The sequence below is a fragment of the Heliangelus exortis genome, chromosome 1, assembly GCF_036169615.1.
Source record: "Heliangelus exortis chromosome 1, bHelExo1.hap1, whole genome shotgun sequence".
Classification (NCBI taxonomy): domain Eukaryota; kingdom Metazoa; phylum Chordata; class Aves; order Apodiformes; family Trochilidae; genus Heliangelus; species Heliangelus exortis.
Genome location: NC_092422.1, coordinates 8,124,464 through 8,146,681, shown reverse-complemented (window position 1 = coordinate 8,146,681; position 22,218 = coordinate 8,124,464). Strand labels below are relative to the sequence as shown.

Sequence of the window (22,218 nt, the reverse complement as noted above, 5' to 3'; positions counted from 1 at the left end):
TTCATTCACTAGAGCTAAACTGAAAGAGCAGAGAACTTTAACCCTACCACCACCCCGTCCTAAATTGAGAAAATCTGTTTTCAGACTTGTCACATTTTCAATAGAAGTAGAATGAGAAACAGGCTCCTTTCTCACTTCCTAAACTGATGCATTTTCTGACTAAAGACCTTTATCCTGCCTTTGCCAGAGTTTGTCAATCCAACTTTTTCTGCACTTACTTTAATACAATATGAGATGCAATTATCTCCATAGTGTTTACAGCACCTATGCCTCGGGCCATGTTTGCACCTGCAAAAAAGCACAATGAAACACATATTAACCTGTAGCTGTTTTCACCATCATAGACAAGAGACTTCATAAATTTTTCTGTCCTAAAAAAATACAAAAAGTTTTATTTTCCCACCACTCATTCTTCCCATTACCCATTGAAAGGCACTGTGTACTTTTACGGTGTTATAAGAGGACAATAAAAAAGAAAAATACTTTAGTTGTACAGCAAGAAGTGTCTGCACACTTATTTGGAGCCAACTTCTTGTTACGCTACACATTAAATACAAAATGAAAGAATAAATCTTCTGTTGTGATGAACAGGCAGAAGTGATGTGAACTTTCCCAGTTTGTGTGTTCTGTCTTTGTTTGTGATTCTGAAAGGATATTCAGAAATCATCCATTGTATGTGTCTTTGCATATTTCATAGTATTGTAAGGTTGATTGGATGGCAATGAAGAAGATACAAATGCACAGAGATACCCTGTGAAACTTCTCTCACTTGAAAGTCTTTCATTTTGGGGCTATTTCTACTACTGTGCTGATTTTTATGTAGGTCTTCGGATTAGGAATTTGACACTGAGCATTTAAAAGAAATGGTGGAACACCTGGATTGTACAGTTGTTAGCCCTGCAGTATGTAGAATCAAAAGAAGTAATGCCACACCAGGTCTGAACATTATATATTGGTATAGCCAAGTATTTAAGTTTTAATGCAGAATAAATTACAGAATTTATATACTGTGCCAAATATCTTGGAAGCTTTGAATCATGTACTATGAAGTCTAATGGCCATAAATCATCTGTGAGGTCAATTTATGTAGCAAAAATTGTAATGAGAATGAGATCAGGTTACAGGCATTTAGACTCAATTACACTGAAAAGAACCATATGGAAGAGAAAGCTGTGAGAGCATTAGGACTGAAGTTTTCTGCATGCTGGAAGTTTCAAAACCTTAAAGAAAAAATGCATTCACAGACCCCTTGCTCCTTGTATTTAATGAACAGCAGAAGAGCTATGAATTAATTAGCAAACTGAATAAGGGGTATTTAAAACAAAACAGGTAGCAGCAACTCAGCTAAGAGAATCTGCATGTGGCTGGAGCTTTCTTCTGCTTATAAGGCTTTTGTTGTCTAATATAGTCATGCCTGAGAAGGCACTGGTGATTTCCCTTGTATTTTTCAATTAAAACCCAAAACAAATGATAGGAAGTGGCCAAGTGATGTTCATTTTTGTTCCTGATCTGAGCAAGTAAGGTAAGCCACTGCCTTAAAAACACAGTGCACTTGGAAGACTTGCTTCCCTCCTGCATATCAGCAGGTAAAGATATGGTCATAAAACTGCCCCTGGAGAGGTAAATGGAAGTGAAGATTCATAGATGTGGTATGAACAGATTCCCAGTCCATTTTTATTCCATCTTCCCTGTAAATGAATGACTCCTCGTGGTACCCAACGTGCCTGAAGCAGACAAAGCAAGCCCAGCAGAAGTACAGCATCTGAACATGTGAGGCTGACAAGCTATCTGAGGTGATTTCTTTAAGCTCATACTAAGGGGCAATAAATTGGGCCCTGCAGCTGAGGAGGGAACCTATCTTATGTAGTTTCAAATGTCTAGATTGGACCTTTAGCAAAACAGTTTTATACTTACTCTTCACTTTGCAATTTCCTATTTCCTGACAGAGGAGGCAGGCCAGGTGCTACCAATCCTGCTCTTAGGCAGCTCTCCTTTGCCACTCAGAGCTTACTGAATTTACTCTCCCTTGCTAGACAAAACTGCTTGTTGCAAGTCATTGCTATGACATAAAAGTCTTAAATTTTGCTTTCATTAGAGGTCATAATTTGTCACTGTTAACTACTCAGTAAAATGAAATGCAAAACACAGAAATGCAAAGCAGAAGTATTATAAAATATTGTCAAATATAATGTAACAAATCATTAAAATGAGCTAAGTAACAATGATTAATTTAGTTTTGTTTTATTTGACTCACACTTTGTCCATGAGTTTTTTTGTTAGAGCCAGTATGTTCATTTGCTGTGACATTTTTTCACAAGGCTTTATCTTTCTATCTACTTTTGAAAATGCTGCTTCAGGTGAAAATGAATGAGTGGGGATTTCTTCTTTCCCTACAATGAACCTGAAAGACAAAAAGAAAAGAAAAAAACCAAACAAAACAATTCTATAAATAACTCAAATATAAATCTCTAAGCCTTTAAGACAGACTTGAAGTTACCCACAGGTCTGCAAAAGAAAATGCAATCCTACAGAGCTGCTAAACCTTGTATCTCTGAAAAGATCACTCCACCAACATATATTTAAGTTTCTCATAATGGTCACAATTTCTATCAGGAATTTTTTACAAGTAGGAAAAAAAAACAAACTGGAGAAGTCCATCTCTCATACAAAGCAAGAACGCTAAGTAAGAAAATAAAAAGGCACATGAAATATCTCTCTATCTCCAGCAAAATGAGGTTACAAAAAGGTTATTTTTATAAAATATCTATTTTGTAAAATCTTCAAAAAGTTTTCACTCCCATCAAAACCATCAAATTTGTTTTGCTTGGCTTTATCTTCAGCCCTCTTTCTTCACCCAGAAGTTGATATTGTCAACACACCAGAGCATCTTAGGTGTAGAATTACTGTATATCAAAGGCAAAGGAGGTCATAACTGCATGATGTTTCCTAACACTTTGCCCTGCAATCCAAGTTACACTGTACTGTGGTAGTCTTGCTGAGGGCAATGAGGATATAAAAACTTTGTCACTTGGTATGTGACTGAATCTCCCATTAAACTGGTGATTTCAGAAAGCACTGTTTCTGCAAGCTGCCACAGGAGCACTTCATGTCCAGATTTCTGAACTACAGACTCAGTTATTTAACTACTGGAACCTTATATCAAATTCTGCAGCTGTTGAATAGCTTCAGACTATCAAATATTTTCCATTACCAACATCAGCAAGCCTTGTCTTGCTTGACGTCAGCTCTTCTCTTCACCTATAAACTGACACTGGCAACACACTGGGCTGAGTGATCTGAGTAGCAGAGTACATAAAGGACAGAAAAAAATAATGTGTCTTTGTACTTCTGACATGAGACATGAAGATGGGAGAACTCTGTTTATCTACACAAATGAGTGTGTAACACTAGAGGGTCCCATTGCAAAGTAAATTCTAGGACAGCCAGGACCACTAGGGCAGACAAAAGGTTTAGTAGCACATTTAGGATCTCTCAAAAAAATACACTACAAGTCCATGCTTTATTTGAGTGTTGGCCGCAGAACTACTGTTGTATTCATTCAGCACTTTATAAATACAACAAATAAACCCAAAGTCAAAACACTGCAGCCGTTTGCTTCCAGGAAAATATCAGGACCCACGAATCCCAGTTTTAGAAAGGAAAAAAAGAATGCTCCTTCAAAAACATGCAACCATGTGTCTGCAATTCTTTCCAATAATGGTCCCAAATATTAAAAGATTCCTCTCTTGCCAACATATTATGCCTTCTTCAAAACATGCTCCATATCCTGAAAGTTGGAAAAGATTTACAACAACATAATTTTTCTTAGGAATACTTCTGTGATACAATGCAGCTGCCACTGTGCACATTTCCTCAAAATCTCCACTTTAAGCTACATAAATGCAGAAATTTTACTTACTTTAGTGCAGAGTAGGTAAATCCTTTCAAGCCATCTTTGCACCTGAAACACAAAACCAAATTTTTTTTCTACAATAGGCTGCTAGTAATACAATATCAACTGTTGGGGGTTAAATATTGTGTCAAATGGCTGTGGATGAACACCAGATCCTCATTAACAGAAAATGGCACATCTGCAACAACTCTGTGGCTATCCTTAACTTCACAGTTGTCACCATGGCCTTGGGACATCTCAGAAACAAAGGGTACAGCAAATAAATGGCAGTGCTTCTCTCTTTTATCCAAACCAAGAGTGTAGAAATTTTTAAAGGACGGTGACAGAACCGTGGGGTGACAATGGAATATTTCATGTGATGAAGAATTATTACTTAATGGAAGTCAGGATGAGTTTTACAAAATATAAATGCTACTGCAAGGAGAGAAAGGAGGGTTAGACCTCTAAAATCCCCACCTTCACAAGAGCTGCAGAGAATAGTCAGTCTGACTTTAAGATAAACCGTTCTACTTTACACAGTGCTGATTTCTGCTGCTTTTTCCTTTAAGATTACTCCTGATCTGAAAGTCATGTTTTTTCTATTATATAGTGGCTGTTCTGATTCTGAACTTGATTTTATATATCTGTCCTTACAGACTATAGGGCTCCTTGTTTGAGTAATCACCCTAGCAGAGAGTCCACAAATGACTGTGGAAGATTTAGGTTATTGACTTTTTTCTGCCCAGGATACAATGAAAGGAGCTGAAGTTGGCAGCTGCTATGGATTCTTCTTGGAAGACTTCTCATTGTCACATTGGTAGCAAAGCAAAAAGCAGAAACTTGTTTTTTGGTGTGGTTGTTTGGGTTTTTTTATAGAATTGCATGGGGAATACATCACAGAAACCATGCATTCCTGACATGATAAAGCACAAACTAGAAACTTATCAACACCCCCATTCCAATAACACATCTATTCCTAGAGGAGACAGCACAGAAGTTACAAAAGCTTCATGAGTAGGTGAATGCAATCCTCTGCCTTCTGCCTGCAGAGATGAAGTTGTCCCTGTAGTGTCTGTGCCCAAACACTTTCTCCCAGAAAGCACGACATGTGGTCAACATGTGCTACCCATGGCTGGATGCACATGAACAGCAAGAAGAGCATAATGAGATGGACACAGAAAATTCCTGTTTTATCCTGGCAGGTGAGTGGCTGAGCAGTGCTGGTATGAAACTGCAGCATTAAACTCTTCCGGGGAACTCTTCCCAAGAGTATGGCCTTCAATACATCTTTCTAAGGACTGTTTTGTAAAATTCTGCTATTTGTAATCCATTGCTTTGAAAGTACCATCATTTATAATTCTGCTACTTGTAATCTGACATGCTTTATAATCTTATTTTTAAGTAAAATTGCATTTTTATACAAACCTCCTGGGTTATAATGTTCCTCCTAGAGTACCATGCAGAGAATTCCTGAACCTAATCTCACCAAATGGTTTGTTAAAAGAGATTAATTAGAGGAGGAGCAGGACTGGGCCCAGCCACACCTGGGCTCCTCTCTGAATGGGTTTAGAAAGCAAAGGGGTCCAGTCCAAATCTCCCTTGGTCAAACCCCACTTCTGGGGAACTCTACCCATGCCCACTCAGTGGGACATAATTCCGTAGCCACCCTATGGGATGTGATATTTTGTTTGCCCCCCCCTCTGGGGAGTTGTGATCACTTTGTGAGACATGACAGGGCTGCACCCACCCTGTGGGTCGTGACATAGTCACAGTTACACACTATACCAGAAAATGAATCCTAAAGAGTTGTCCTTTTAAAATAACAGCATCTAAAATACTGGTCATGTATATATGATCTGTACAGATCCAAGGTAAACACACAAAACTAAAGCTGCTCACTGTAAAATTAACATGGAACCTTGTAACCAAAGATAAGTAAATATTTTAATTTTTATGATTCTTTACCTATGTAATTCAGAAGCTGAAAATTTTCACAGCACTTTTACAGAAGAATGGATAGAAACAACTGGTGAGTGATGGACTGAAACAAATGAAATCAGTTTTGCCCAGAGATCACAGTAAATCACTGGCAGAACTATAAACTGAGACTAAATGCACAGGGCTTACATAGACCTGCTCTAAATACATAATCACAGTCCAGTATCATGAGATTAATTTTAAAGCTCCAGTGCACTGAAAGTTGAATGCCCTTTGAGTTGAGGGTATTTAACACACTGTATCTGCAAGCTGCCAGCTCAAGAACAGGGCCTTAGTTTCTGCTTCTTTTGTCCTGTCAATTGAAACCATACACAAACTGAAATGTAAATGTGCACATAAGAATGTCTAGAGAAACATCAAAACAGAAAAGTTGTAACAGTAAGAGCATACTATTATGCCCATTTTTTACTTAATAACTCCAATGTAACTGCAGTTTGAGTTTCAAGTGTTCAATTATTTCTTTATTGCACCACCAGATGTCCCTGCCCAACTAGTGCTCAGGCTGACTCGACCTCACTGATGCCATCCTGCAACTCATTTACTTTAAAATTTCCTCAGAGCAATTGCCAGAAAATCCTTTCTTCACTAAGACTGAAAATAAGAAGACACCTGAATCACCGAAGAGAAACCAACACTCCAAGCCCCCTCTTCATTACTCCAACAAACATGAAAACGACTGCTAATGCCTATTATGATTACATTATTAAAGTTAATTCTATACTTCTAAGTATTTGGTGTGTATATATATAAAATAAGTTTCAATATATATTATTCTTAATTTAAAATTTTTTCTTATTTATTCTATATAGTTGTAGATGTACAGCTATGAATCCCCTTGCAAAATGCACCAAAGCTAAATACATAGTTTAATATGGAAGTAACACCAGAGGTAAAATTCCATTTTTTTTCTCCTTAACTTCCTAATTTTTAAATGATAATATAATAGATGTGCTATATTAACTTCTTAAATAGAACTTAATTCATTTTGATTGCTGCCTAAAATTTCTTGTGTAAAGTCACTATGCAGACTAATGGGTATGTAAAAATATCACAATTAAAGAGTTACAAAAAAGGATCCCTAGAGAAAATATACTTTCTATCAAGAGTAATATGCACTGTAACCTTCTCATCTCGACCCTCTCTTCTCATTCTCAATGAGAATTTTCTTCTCAAAATGAAGTGGCAATTGGCTTTAAATAATGAATTCAGCATATTAAAGTATATTAAAGCCTTCAGAATACTGGTCTAGAGATTGGAATTGCCTTATTATTCCCTCACTAGGTACATAACACCAGCAGCAATAAAAATGCCACTGACTCCAAATACATTTATTCTTTTTGGGAACTACAATGACACACACAGGGACTGCCACAAACTCAGCAATTGGGCTCCACAGGGACCGCTGAGGTCCAACACTAACTGCTCATGGCACATTTCATGAACACCTGGCAGCTAATAACTGAACTAAGACTAATGATTTGCTTCATATAGCCACTAATTGGTAATAATAATGCCACCACTAATTGGTAATAATAACTTTTACTCAATGCTTCATTGCTCAAGGGGTAAAAAAGCCTGCACTCTGCTGCTGACCCCCCACGAGCCATTCAAGCTGCAAATGAGCACAGTAAAACCCATTACATGTGCCCAGCATTGTACAGATCTCTGAGATGGGAAAAATCTCAGTAGTGTGTTATAACCTTGTTTTTAAGGTACTACTCAACCAGGAATGTGTGAGGTCAGTTGTATTCAGCATAATTCACCTCTGCCACCATTCCCAGAATGTCCCAGAGACCAAACCCAAGCTGCAGGAGGGTGGCACCATTTCTTTGCCCAGAGAACAATAATTTGAAGGGCACGAAATCTGGTTAGGTTTTCTCATGAAAGGGGAATTTTTCTCTGGTAGAGAGCCAGCAGCACCAGCAACTCTGACAGCTGTCCCCAATGACATGAGGTGACCATGACACAGGTACACAAAATGTTCTCATCTGCTTGAGCTTGACTTTGGCCAGAGCCATGGTTGCAGTCAGAAAAACAGAAGAATCAAGGAGCCAAAGTAATAAATTTCAGTTATCTGATCTCCCCTGCTGGGAATTGGCACATGAGCAAATAAGGTCGATTTTAATCGTGCATATTTATAACATAAATTTAACTTATGACCACACACATTTATTTTTTCATAAAGAAAACAGGAAAAGTGGAATGGAGCCAAGGCTTGATACTATACTTCCAACAAGACAGGAACTCTAATCATTCATGTTTGTGTATGTAAAGAGATGCTTGGATGCACATTTCTCTCCCTCCATCCTTTGAGAAGTTCCCACACTGAACTCTAAGACTGGATGCCAGCACTTATTTTTAGGTTTTTTTTTAAATCAGTATGCCTTGTCACAAGTCTTCTAAAGATTTTTTTTTCATGACCAATTGACATACCTCATGCAAGGAGCCTTCTGAGCACACAAGTAACTTTTCACTCACGGGACTGACAAGGAGAAAACATCTCACAGCAAAAAAATAATCCATGTTTAACAACAACTCTATATTGCTCATGTTATCCTTCAGGGTAAGAGTAAATTAGAAACTCTTAGATGCAGAGCTCTCATTATGGCCATGTGGGAAGGAAACATTGCAAGAACAGGACATGGGTTGGCATCTTCCTGTAGCACATCTGCCCGAGAAGACTGACCAGGGGGAACCCCCTTTCTGGATTAAGGGAGGATAACAGTAATGAAACAAAACTGCATCCCTTGCTACTAGGAATCAAAGGCTATCTCTACAGTCCTTTGTAAACTGTGTTGGACCCCAGAGGAAAATCCATTTTCTGTTTTAAGCTACATAGAGAGGTTACCATACCTTCCTCCTCCTGTTTCTCTATACTTCATTCCTTGTCATCTCCCCCGTAAACAGCAAAAAGTGTCATTCTTCTGAGATGTCTTCTAAATACACTTAGCTTCTTCCCTCTACATCTCCTCTTTTGCTCTAAGTCCAAGTCATATTTTACATTTTCCCCTACCTGTCCTCTAAATGTTATTCTCAAAAGCTCATTTTTCTCAAAAAAAAAAAAAAAAAAAAAAATCCATCTGTACCCTTTCCGTACTTCCTCATCATCTGACACTATCCACCATCAAGTGTGTTGTGACTTTGAGACAGAAAGTGCAGAACAAGCATCACTGACAAATAGAATTATAATGAATTTCGAGAATCAAGGACATACACTTAATCATTCTAAATCATAGAAACAAAAGAATTAGTTCTACTCAGTTCTAACCTGTTTTGAGACCAATTTGTTTATTTGGTAACTGTAATGTAGAATAAAATTTTGGAAATACTCACTTCCCAAAAGGGTGTAGAAACCAAGAACAACTCCAAACCATTAAGACCTTCCTCACTGAGGTAATTATGCAGAAATAAGGTAGTTCAAAGTGAAGTATTGTCTATCTCTGGATATAAAATAAGAGTTAACCTAGTCAAGTCTGATAAGACAAAGGAAAGTGAAATCAAAGGTTGTTTAAAAATGTGCATCACTAGCATTTTTCTCAATGGAAAACCACATATTTTCATTCTCAAGTGGAAAATATGATTTCTAAAAATGACTTATTATGCCACAAAATCTATTTTGACTTGTCATTATTTAGTAGTGATCTTTCCAACTACCTGAACAGTATCGAGATACTTCTCACCAAAGATGAACATGATTACTGAGCTAATCCTAGTGCCCAAATTCACCAAGCTGTCTGTGTTTCTTCCACTGTTCTTGCCAAGGCTCAGGAAGAAGCCCCATCCCAGCAGACCACACAACCCCAGGAGAACCAGTGGTAGCTACAGGCAAAGAACATGTCACCACTGCACTCAGAGATGCCTCCTCCAAGACTCAACAGGATCATGAGGCACAACTTGTGATTTGTGCAGAGAAAATCTAATGGCAAATTCAAGGGAAAAAAAGGATTTACAGTCAGATTCTCTCTCCTGTGAACTTCCCCTTTTCTGAATTAAACATTTATTTTCTTTCTAGCTTTCCTCATAAGTGTTCAGCCAGGATTAGATAAAAATTCTAAGGGGCAATTATAACAAAAAAATGTAATCTCGTACCCCATGGACAACACTTGACTTTCAGAAGACATGTCAGAAATCAGATTAAAAATAACTGAAGTCAGAAGTGTTGTAGTAAAAAACTCTTATAAAAATTATACATCAAACTATAAATGTACAATGCAGCTCAGATCAAAGTGTCTCATTGCTTGCGTTTCAAAATCAGATTGATATTTAACATTTGTGTGTTTAAATAAAAAAAGAAATAACATATCCATGAAATTTCTTTTATCCATGCTTGAAATATAAAATGGTATTTAGAAAATGCAATGTTTAAATAACTATTACATGCAGTGAATAGAAAACTACATTTTTTTAAAAAAGCAAATGAACACAAAGAAAGAGCAAGTAGGGACAACACTCAAGAATGAAAGAAGCACAGTAGAGCATTTGCATTTTTTTTCCTAGACCTGTATTGAATACATTATTTACAATACATGAAAAGAAAAGGTGACGGGAGATGACAGTGTAGTCAACAGTGAAATATGGTCCTGTTAAGCTTACTTTTTTTAAGAAAAATTGTGCAATTCTGGCAAGAAAGTGGCACTGCCATTGAAAAGCCAGCTGTTTATACTGAAGTTAAATTACAGTACAGGATTCAGAGTTGCAAAGCAAACCTGTTACCAATCAACACTTTGCATCTGATTATTAATAAACTTTGTGTGCTACTGCCAAATATGTAATCAGATTTCTAGTGATGTTAATTATCCTGCTACCTATAATGCTTTCTTTCTTTCAGATACGAGTGCTTCCTGAAATATGCATTTCTGAGCCAATGGAAATTCTCTCAAAAGTTCTTAAAAGAAAAGAAAATAATTACATTTTATTATTATAGCTGGATACAGCCCTTCCATGCCTTTGTGTGGCAACAATGCTGTACTGTGGGCTCAGGAACAGCAACTGAGTCACTCAGATGGCCTCGTTCCCTTCTCAAAACCCTTCATCAAAGCCTCTGCCTCACACAGCTAATAGAGGAAGCCAATCCATTAAAAGAGCTGACTAAACAATGAAGGTAAGGATTTATCTGATTTGTTCAATTGGTTTGTTGAATTTTGGAAAATGATGTCATTTTTCGAGTATCCAATTTTAACCTTTTTCCTACAAGTGTTTTATAAAGAAAATGTAACCTTCTGCTCCAGCAAGACCCAAACACTCTCCCCTACATCAGGTACAGAACAAAAATGGGAAATGACCAAAAAATGCAGGAGGTACGAAAATGGGAAGTCAAATTACCTCTAGGGGCATGAGGATACCGAGAAATGTACCTTGAAGTGTTCACAAAACCACATCCACCCCCACCACTGAGGCTGTGCTGATGCTGTTTCATTGTTCTTAGAACAATGAGAGCAGTCACCAAAGGGACTGTTATGAGATTATAAAGAAAGTATCTTAAATTCATTTGGGGTTTGGGTCAGGTTAAATAAGGGCGACATCTGCAGCAATTCTATGCTACCTTGAGATCTCTGCTAAATTTATCTACTGTCAAGATTTCCTCTCACTTTTTCTACTGGCTCTTGGCAATTGGAAAGAAGGAAAAAAAGAAAAAAAAAAAGCTTGCTGGAGCTGTTTTCTGTAAATATACTTCATTATTTGCAGGTGACTTAAAATTTCAGTGGGTTAAACCTCTCTTATAGAGATTGATTGATTCAAGTATTCAACAGAAAGAGAAATAATATTTGTTTTGCCCTGTTATACCATAATTGTATTTAAGGAAAATGGTGGTTGGCTTTTTTCCAATTTGGGGAAAATGTGATTATGAGGACATGATCCATTTATATTTTCATAGTATCTGTATCTCTCACATTTAATAAAATTGACACACAAAATCAGAATAAACTTACAATGAAATGAAAAGCTATAAAAATATTTTAAAGAAATTAACAATCCATCTCTTAATGCCTAGGCCATTGTCAGGTTACAGAGTGAAGTCATTTCATGTCTTTTAGATCAGTAAGACATTATTTGTAGTGATTTGAAATGAGATTTTTCACTCTGTTACTCAAAAATATTCTTTATTGTCTACAATGCAGAATGTTGTTGAAATCACTGAGATTGCTTGCAACCAGGTCTTGAACCTTAAGCTTCAGAATAGCATCAGTTTGTTGTTACAATCAAGCTAAATGACCATGCTGCAAAGTTTTTTGCAAATTCAACCTTTATTTCTGTATTTGTAATATTTATTTGTGATGATTTTCCCATGCAGATCACTCTGCTTACCTGGATTTTCCACACAGATTTCCAGCACGATGCTGTGCTGTGTACATCATGACTCTGAAGTTCATAAGTATCAGAGGAAGTCTTGAAAAGAGATTAAAATCTCAAAGCTGTGCTCAAAGAACCACAGGGTGAACAAAGTATTTGTGCACAGTCTCAGAACACACTATTTTGAGAACCAAATTTCAGCACTACCACAAAAATTTACCCCTGAGTAGCCCCTTGCTGGCTTAAACTGTACTAAGGGACCTAATTTTAATCTAACATAGTTTTATTTTAAACCACTACAATGCTGTTCAAATCATATTTTTAGTGCTGCACATCCAGGTGCAGTATTTTAAATAGAAAGTTGAATCACCAAAAAAAAAAGTTAAGACACTGGTCATGAAACTTGGAGTGATATTACACAAAGCCCAAGTCTACAGGTCACAGCCAGACAGGGCAAATGTCACTTCTGCAACGACCTTCTGGTCCTTTCTTAGTCTAAGAATCACACAAAGGTGGCTTCTGAACATCTGTAATGCTTCCAACTTTGATTTTTTTAGAAAAACTTCAAACAAAAAAGCCCCAAAACCTCCATAATAAAAATATGATCAATCACTCAGATAAAACACAGAATCTTTAAAAAAATACAAAGAAACCCCTCATTATAATTATTTAACAATCAGTAGAACCTCCTACTACTATTTCACTCTGCAAACATACCAGGGGCATTTACAACTATCACACAGAGGTGGTGTCAAAGCCCCAATTCCTAACACTATAGTGAGAATACCTCCTGTCTGGACTCTGCTACAGTGTCTCAGTTCTTGGTTTAACTAGGTTTGATGGAAATACCAATTTTCTTTATGTAATTTTCACAGGACAATGTGTAACATCTCCAAAATGCAAAGCATGAACACAAGTTGAATCAAGGAAATCAGAAAAAGTCCAATGCATATGTGTTGGCATCTCCTCATGTGTAAAACATTCTGGGAGAGGCTTTATGGTGACTTTCTGGAGGTTGGAATGTTGTTTTTTCAACCTTTGAGATTGGAAAGACTACTCAAAATTTCCGTTACATTTCATCTCTACAGAGAGATCTAGACACTTGTGAATTCCTCTGTACTCACATGTAGGATACATAAAAAATCAGAATTAAGATTAATCAAAAAAATATCAAGTTGGGGAAATAAGGTTAAACCACAGGGACAGTACTTTGAGCATTTTTCATATTTCTCTTGCAGGGCACAGGAATTACACCAAGCAGCAGATAGAATGCACATACTTTGAAACCACAATACAGTGTGACTATATCACTGAAAAATAACCTTACAACACTACTTTTTCTAACCCAGTCCATATATATGTAAATTATATTTCGCTGTTCTTCAGTGCCATATGTTACATATGTATGCAATTAGATGGTTCTCCATTTCTAGAATGCTTCATCAAAATATGCATGTATATGCAACTGATATGGCTTTACCTAAAATATACCATTAATCAAGTATTTATGTCTATTGGTCAAATTTCAGCACAGTGGCAATGTGATGTCTGACAGTGGGAATGGGGCTTATGAATTTAAATTACACTTTACTTCATCTAACTTTTTACAGAAGTCATGAAAGTTTTAAATGAAAAATACTCAACAATTCACAAAAATACACACCAAGAAACCAAAACAACAAACAAACAAAAACCCCAAAAAAACCCCACATAAAACACAACAGGTAATGATACTTAGGTAAAATTTGGACTGTAAGAACCTGGATGTAAGTAAATCTCTGCCCATGAAAAAGATGCAATTTTACTCTGTCCTTCTAGGAGTTATCCAGAAGCACAGTGATATGCTATTCTGACACAACATTGGGAGCTAGAAGTAATGCCCACTGTGTTACCTTCAACTACCTGAGACAGAAAACATGAGGCACTACACTCGGAACCCAGAACTTGCACATTAAAAGTGTAAATTTATTTGGCAAGGTAAATAAGTGACACAGAAACAATTTGATTTGATTTGATTCAGATTTCAGACCATTGGAAAATGTGACATCTCTTAAAAACAATCAGGGAAGCATAATCTAATGACAGGTATTTAGAACAAATACAAAATTGGTTAAACAAAGTAATGAGAGATCCACAAGGACCTCCCCTGGATGTTTGCTACTCAATAATGTCAGCAGTGAGAGGTGATCAAGCAAAAAGTGTCTGAATATTGCATTTTCAGACAACACCAAACAGAAAAGGGTTACAAGCAGAAGACATTGGCTCAGCAAAATTAGGATGCTACTCATTGATTCTAAGCAGAGTACATATAAGCAGAAAGAATCAAGTACACAAATACAGGATAATATTCCATAATAAATGTTTTTATGCATGGCATTTCAGGGTACACTTACTTCAGGGAAACAGGAATAAAGCAATGAGAATTGCTGGAATGGGAAGTTTGAAATAATTGGGGTTGTTCACTCTAAGAGACCAACAGAGAAGGGTAGAGGGAGGCAAGGAAAGAAGAAGCTGGGAGGATGTGGTAAGTGGTCACTACTTAGGTTTGCTACAAAGTGGAGGGAATAATCTGTTTTCTACAATGCTTGTGGTGGACAGAAGAAAAAGTAACAGATTGAAGTTGCATCAAGATATATTCAGATTAGACACCCAAAAAATCTTGTGCTAATCACTAGGAATAGGTTGTTTATGGATGTCATGAACTCTTCATTACTAGAGATTTTGAAGAACTAGAGAATTTGAAGAATTTTGAAGTAAGTGATGCTTCCTTAAGATACAGATAAAATCAAACAACCTCCCATTAGTTCTTTAAGGCTTTTTGTTCCGTATTAAGAGACACAAAAGTTTAAATAAATCTTACAAGTTCCCAAATATTAAAATATTAAACAACTGTAGAACCTTATCAAGGGGGAAAGGAAAAGTGGAGAACCTTCAGAGCTGCTCTGAAGGTTTCTTTATCCTAATAAGAGAGAAGTATCACTGCAGTGAGTGAGCATCAGAAGAGCCTCTCACTCCAAAGGCACTGTTCTACCCGGGTCAGTAAGATGAACCAAATAAGAAGTGTAATACAGGAAGACAAATTTGGGCACACTGGACCTGCTAATACCACACATTTTAGCAGGAAAAGGAAGAAAATCAGTACACAAAGGATTTCCACCACGAACTATTTCTTCAGCTCTGACAGCTTCCAAGTGAAAAGGTTCAATATAGAGTAATATCTAAGATGTTTGGACTGTTTTCCTCAGGGGATTACATCTCCCCCCAGGTGAGAACATGTCTTTTTCTAACTGCACCTGATGCTGACTCACAGACTGCTCTGGATGCTGCAAAGCCATGGAAGCAGATTAGATAAGGCTGCTTTATTTGTAATTTGCAGTAATTAGATGGAGATGCATCCAAGTTCTAGTGACATGTTCTTGGTGGGTTTTTCTATGTCTTTGATACACTCATCAATGTTAGGTAAACAATTTTACAAACTTTAGACAGCAGATGGTAATTCTTGGACCTATACCACTTTAAGTGCTTAGAATAAGGCTGTAAAATGTAATTCATGCAGAAGCCAACTGCAGAAAAATTATTATGGTTTCAAAATTCCACTTGTAATCCAGCAAGTAACTACAGCAATAGCTTTTTACATTAGTATGGCAACCACAAGTAAACATAATTATGCTTAAGTCAGGCAAGTTATTATTAAGTATGTGAACCAGGCAGTACATAGAAGCTATGTGGTCATCCAGCCTACCAATTACTTACTAAAATTTAAATTTATTAATTATTTTCCAGTGACTACTGGAATACAACACTGTTTAAGAACAGCAGTATTAAACCAGTTTCAACCAAAATATACTAATAGTTGAAGGTTAAAAAAGATAAGTATTGGTAGAAGTGGAAGAAATTAAAGGGCTTATGCAATTAGGTAATTTTATGATTCATGGTATATTTTGAATATATACTCACAAAACACAAGTTTTTAAATAACTGAAAATAAACTGCTCTTCAACAGGACTTAAGAAACCCATGGCACTTGTGAAAAGAGATGATTAAAACTGTAATCGACCAAGAGCTGACGTTTCCCCCAAAAAATGTGAAGAAGCCATGTTTTGAAATGATGTGTTTCAGTCTACAATACTGAGAATAAGGAAAGGATTCATGACAAGGATTAGGATGCTACAAATCATATGGAACATATGAATAGGAGTCTGTTTCCATGTATCAATAGGGGTTTAATTTCTGAATGAGAAGCTTAAGCAAGGGCACATTCTTTTGCAAAACATCCCACGGGTTTCCTAGAATACTCAGACTTGGTAACATCCTCCATTCTAACTTTACTCAATACATTCTTATAAACCTCTGATGAACATTTTATGTAATGCTTGAAAGAGTGAAAGATTGGAACCGATTTTTGAGGAAGATGATAAAAATAGAAATAAAGTTCATGATTGATAGAAAAAGAAACCCTTTCATTCTACAAAGAAATATTTACCAAGAAGAACTTCTCAAAGTTTGCCTCTCTGCCTGCTATCTGAAACCAAGATTTCCCAGGGAAAAAAAAATAATCCTCAAACAGCTGGAACCTATCCTAGAGATACAAAACAAATCACTTGTGAGTGAATTCCACACTCAAAAGCCCTAATCAGTACTCTATACAAGCAACAAAACAAACAAAACCCAGAAAGAACATTAACAACCCTGGTAACTGGTGTCTACTAATTGCAGAGCATCAGGACAGCTTCAATGGGAAAGCAGAGCCTGAATAGGATTGTCTGATAAACCTGCTACCCTCAAACACTCCACACAGTATTCTTGACCCTGCAGGTCACAACCTTTTGCTCCCAAGTCACTCATGCAAAAGGGGATAAAGAGGTTTAGCCCATTCTATTAAATTCTGGTAATTATTGGTTACAGTTTTAAGTCATCTAGCATTAAAACACAGTAATCTGGTGAATCACACATGCCCTTTAAAAATATATATATACAATAGACAAACAGGATCTAATTTAAAAACCTTTAAGATAGCCCAAAACTTTTTAAGGTTAATTACTTTTATATTTACCTGCCAAGAATACTGTGTAGTAGACAAACTACAATAGATAAATTAGATATAATATCCACCAGTTATGCCTAAGCCAAACAAATGTGAGTTATTTCACAAGGGAAGGACATGAGAAAATCTACAACAAAGATGAGCAAAACACCCACTGGCCACAACTGGGTAGGAAAACAAGGGTACCATCAGAGAGCAGCATAGTCATAAATAAGTCTTTGGATAGTCAGTTTTCATTCTCAAGTTTCACAGCACTAACAGTTTGCTGTCAAATATAATATTTCTTTTATGGTGTAACGGGGGTACAATCTGCCAAATGCACTGTATAAAAATGATTACTTCACCTTCTGAATCACTTTTCATCAACATACTTTTAAATACAGCTGTGGAACTTTTGTTCTAGAAAAACAATTTTACATTGTTGCTTTATCTTCGATGGAGTGAAGGGTGAAGTCAGAAGATTTTGCTTTTGCTTTTTCATATTTATGTAGTTGTTCAGAATTTTGTAAGTATATCTTAGAATACACGAAAGTACATGCATTTTTATCTTGGAAAACAAAAATATATGATACTCAGTGACAAAAGCGTATCATGATGAGCTTGCAACAAATTGGCCAGTGGAATGTTGCCATGTGAGTTTTGGGGTGGAGAGTTTCATCTCCAGTCCAGTCAGAATTCTGGACTTCCCAGAGTTCTGGAATGCAGTTCAGCTGTATTTCCAGTCCTGCTGCTGGTGAGGACTAAACCCCTATAGATGTGTTCTTCAAGGGTCAGCACAGGTAGAAGTATCTAAAGTGACAGTCTGAAAGGACAAAATAACCAATGTCTGTCTGACTCATACCTAATCCTACTAAAGAATTTCATTAATTCTTTCCCCATTTTCAGATTCATGCTCCATCCCTATGAGCCAACAGAAAATAAGTTAAAGTTTAGTATACAAGAGGCAGAGGAAAGTTCATTACATGCAATTTGCACCATTAATAGTTCCAGTGCTTTCTGACCTTTTTCAGAAAACGTTCTCATAGAGTTTTTGTTGATTTGGGTTGGTTTTGTATTTATAATGTGGACAGAATTACACTATTTAAAATATTTCTTTGGAAGGCAGTCCTCCAGGATGTTTTGCATTCCTGCTCTCAGCACAAATATTCCAAAGTTAAGAAGCTTCTTGAGACAGGCAAGCAATGCTGATGTCTAGGAGACTCATGAACTCTGTAAGTACAAACTTACAATGCCTTGAAGCTTCAGAATAGTCACAGAGGCTCCACAGAGTCCTCCTCTGCATTTTGATTTGGTCATACCTATTTTAGCTCTCTCTAAATCAAACTCTATCATTTTCTTTTATCTACAATACACCCCAGACCTTCCTATACCTTGCAAGTAGGTAACACGGGTTGCAGAATGCCTTTCCTCACGTGGAAGGCATGCTAAGATGCAAGCTCTATGGTGTTGGTGTTATTTAAGACTGAATAACTCTGCACTTCTGCAATAAACCTCTTGGCTTGCCAGTCCAGGTTTCCACATGTTAAGAAACTGTAGGAAGTGCACATACACACTCTGGAGTTGTTGGTGTTCTGTATAACAAAGCTGTAGAAAGAGAAGATGAAGAGATTTCTATTATGATAAAATCATAAAGTGGTTTGACTTGGGAAAGACTTTAAAGATTATCTAGTTCCAAACCCTTGAATGGGCAGGGGCACCAGACCAGGTTGCTCGAAGTCCCATCCAACCTGGATTTCAACACATCCAGAGATGTGGCATCCACAACCTCCCCACAAATTTATCTTCTCCCCTCAGATTTATTTTGCACTCATGGAAGACTCTTACTCACAGAGGAGTCTTACTGGACTCTACACTGCCCAGCTTGTTGTCTGATGTTTGTACACAAGGTTTTTATGTTGTCCCATCAAAGTGGAATTTGCATGTCTGCCAACAGAATCACAGAATCGTATTGTTGGGAAAAGATCTACAAATTCACCAAATGCAACCATCTACCCAGGAAGAACCACCATGCCCATACAACATGTCCTGAAGTGCCACATGTATACGGATGTCAAATGATGACTCAAAAACCTCCCTGGGCAGCCCATTTCAGAGCCCAACTACTCTTTCAGTAAAGAATTTTTTTCTAATGTCTAGACTAAACCTCCCCTGGTGCAACTTCAGGCCACTTCCTCTGCTCCTATCATTATTTGCTTGGGAGAAGAGGTCAACACCTACCTACAACCTCCTTTCAGGTAGTTGTAGAGAGCAATCAGGTCTCCCCTCAGCCTCCAATTCTCTGGACTAAACAATCCCAATTCCTCAGCCTCTCCTCATAGGGCTCATTCTCTAGACCCTATAGCAGCTTGGTTGCCCTTCTCTTGACTCACTCCAGAACCTCAATGTCCTTCCTATAGTGGACAATAACAAAAAATAACCTAGCTTTAAAACTCATACTGAAACAATGTTCCAAATAAATTCAAATTTAAGAATTTGCAACATTCATCAACTTTTTGCTCTGATACAGCAAAGTATGCCAAAATTTTTGATCCAGTGATCAAAGTCTGCAACACATGGTGACTTCAGTAAGTGATACTAACTATTAAACACACCACTAAACACATTCACAGAATTATTTCTGCTATTTAAACAAAACTGAATTATTTTCCTTTAGAGGAGATAATGTTAACATCACAGAAGACAGAAAAATGGTCTGCTCTCTGTTATCCCTCCCTCCTGTCAACACAACAAAGCCTGTATTCTGCTTCTGTAAACTTCTATAAACCTTTGATTAGAGGGGGGGTTTAGGTAAGGATGTGCTTTCAGTATCGGGTTGAAATTCACTTGGAGAAAGAATTTTTTAATTCATCAATTAAATAAAAAATAGTCTAGTATTTTCTGTTTGTCTTCTATCACATTGAAATTTTTATTCAAGGGTAAATAAATTCCTGAATTAATTTGGCATCCTGATTCAGCTATGCATTTTCATGTCCTGTACAATTTAGCTTTCAAGCAGCTGCATACCAATAGCATTGTGTAGCTATACCTACCTTGCCAGCACATAACAGTGCATCATGGTTAACTTCTCTCAATTAAGTTGGGTTTTTTTTAAAAGGAGATTTTTTTATTATTTTTCTATTTATTGTAAAAAAAAAAAATTAAAATAGCAGCTATATAAAATAGCTATACAGAGTTAGTCCTTTTTAGAGACAGAAAAAATACCAAGACACTTAAATGCCTTTTATTATAGACCATATAAGTTTTAGGGCATTTTGATCATCCACATTCTATTTCTCTAGCTATAGATAAAGAACAGGAGAGCAGCAAAATTTACATAAGTTTTGCTTTTTTTACTGATAGTTAAACCAAGAGGTACCTCAGGAGCAAACAAATCCACCAAGCCTCATTTCAAGGAGCTTAACACTCTTGTGGGCTCTCTGGGGTCTACAAAAGCTCAGCTGGGAGCCTGTGATCACCAGGGTATCTGTCATGCCTACACAGCTGTTTATCTTCATTAAAAAAGCAGAATTTACTGTATGTTTGGGGCTTTTATGCTTTTGCAATTCTGACCAAAACTGGCTGTTAGGTTCAGAGGTCCCTAGGAAGAAGACTGGAAGAAACACAAGACTGTTCTGTTGCAAACATCTCTCTCCACCTTCAAAAAACAGGCTAAGAAAGGATGTGGGGTCAGAATTTCACTTGATAAATGTACATGAGATTTTGCAGTGATGTCTTCTGTCTGTTAAAAGGTTAATGTGAAAAAGTTAACCTAAGAAAAACAAACTCTACCTGCATCTTATCTTGTTCACATCTCATCATCTGTTTTTGTGGGAAGTTTCTACTAACATCCATACACAGTATGATTTTTTTTCAGAAATTGCATACTAAATTCAGTCCATTGTATTTTGAAATGGAGACTCTCATAAATCATTTTTACCTCTTTTTTCCACAGACTTCCTCATTCTGTAGACACAAAAATTTGAAATCCACAGTCTACATGAAAATTACCCTATTTGTTGCTTAAAACATTAAATAAGCAATTTTAAAACTTATATGGGACATTTTTGTAAAGAAGCACACCACACTACAGTGATCCCTCATAATAATGTGTCTCTTTTTTTTAATACCATTCAAGGAAGCAGTACAAAATTACAAAAAGCAATATAAAACTGAAATAATTTCTTTGCAACAAAATTTCTTCATCAATGCTTTAATGAGTATGGTAATTTCAACTATAAGTATCTTCCCCAAAGGCCCCACAGTTCATAACACATCTGTGCAAAACACTGTGGATGTGTATACAAACTACATCATAAACTAAATACAATCTACATTATAAATTACTCCTCAGCCCTTATCTTTCTCAGTTCCCAGTGTCAGCTGAAAAATTAAAACATCAAACCAACTTGCAAATTAATATCTGTAGGTATAAAATAATGTATATAGGTGTATCCACATAAAATTATTCACTGATGAATAATGTTAATTAAGCAAAAATCTATGTATTTCTCACACACTAGTCTCAAGGAAATTTCAGAAACTACAACTGAAAGGAAAATCTGCAGTTTTATGCTATTCATTGTTAATATTGTTTGGAAACACTTCTTTTTGAGGTTATATTAGATGAGAAAAGGCATGTTAGTTACAGCAGTATTAACCACATAGTCACAAGAAGAAAGAAAGCATTATAAAGTACATTTCCCATTTGCAGATAAGTGCAGAAAAAAATGGGAGTCTACGTGAAATTGGAAAGCACTACAATTTGGGCTACCCACATTTTCCTCATCTTTCAGGGAGGTTCCCAATATGAGAATCCTACCCTTCTTTCCTACTGCTTTTTTTCTAAAAATGTAGATGATACGATGGTCCACACCATTCGACATGGCATGCCAGAGAGGGGTGGAGTTTTACTGAACTTTGACAATATCCTTCATGAGTCATGTACATACATACGTATATCTACATATATGTATATGTGTGTATGTATGTATGCATACACACACACACACACAGA

At 36.7% G+C, this 22,218-nt stretch overlaps 1 protein-coding gene across 3 annotated transcripts in view; it reads right to left on the bottom strand.

The window, feature by feature from the left end:
* TMEM135 (transmembrane protein 135) overlaps nt 1-22,218 on the bottom strand; it is a 159,952-nt gene that overhangs the window by 12,949 nt on the left and 124,785 nt on the right. For 2 of the 3 annotated variants that reach the window (XM_071733317.1, XM_071733308.1), the window contains 3 exons: nt 3,920-3,961; nt 2,255-2,401; nt 219-288 (listed from right to left, as the gene is read on the bottom strand). In XM_071733317.1, the coding sequence (XP_071589418.1) occupies nt 219-288; nt 2,255-2,401; nt 3,920-3,961 (259 nt within the window). The remainder of the gene's footprint in view (nt 1-218; nt 289-2,254; nt 2,402-3,919; nt 3,962-22,218) is intronic. The other variant, XM_071733301.1, reaches the window with a different exon arrangement.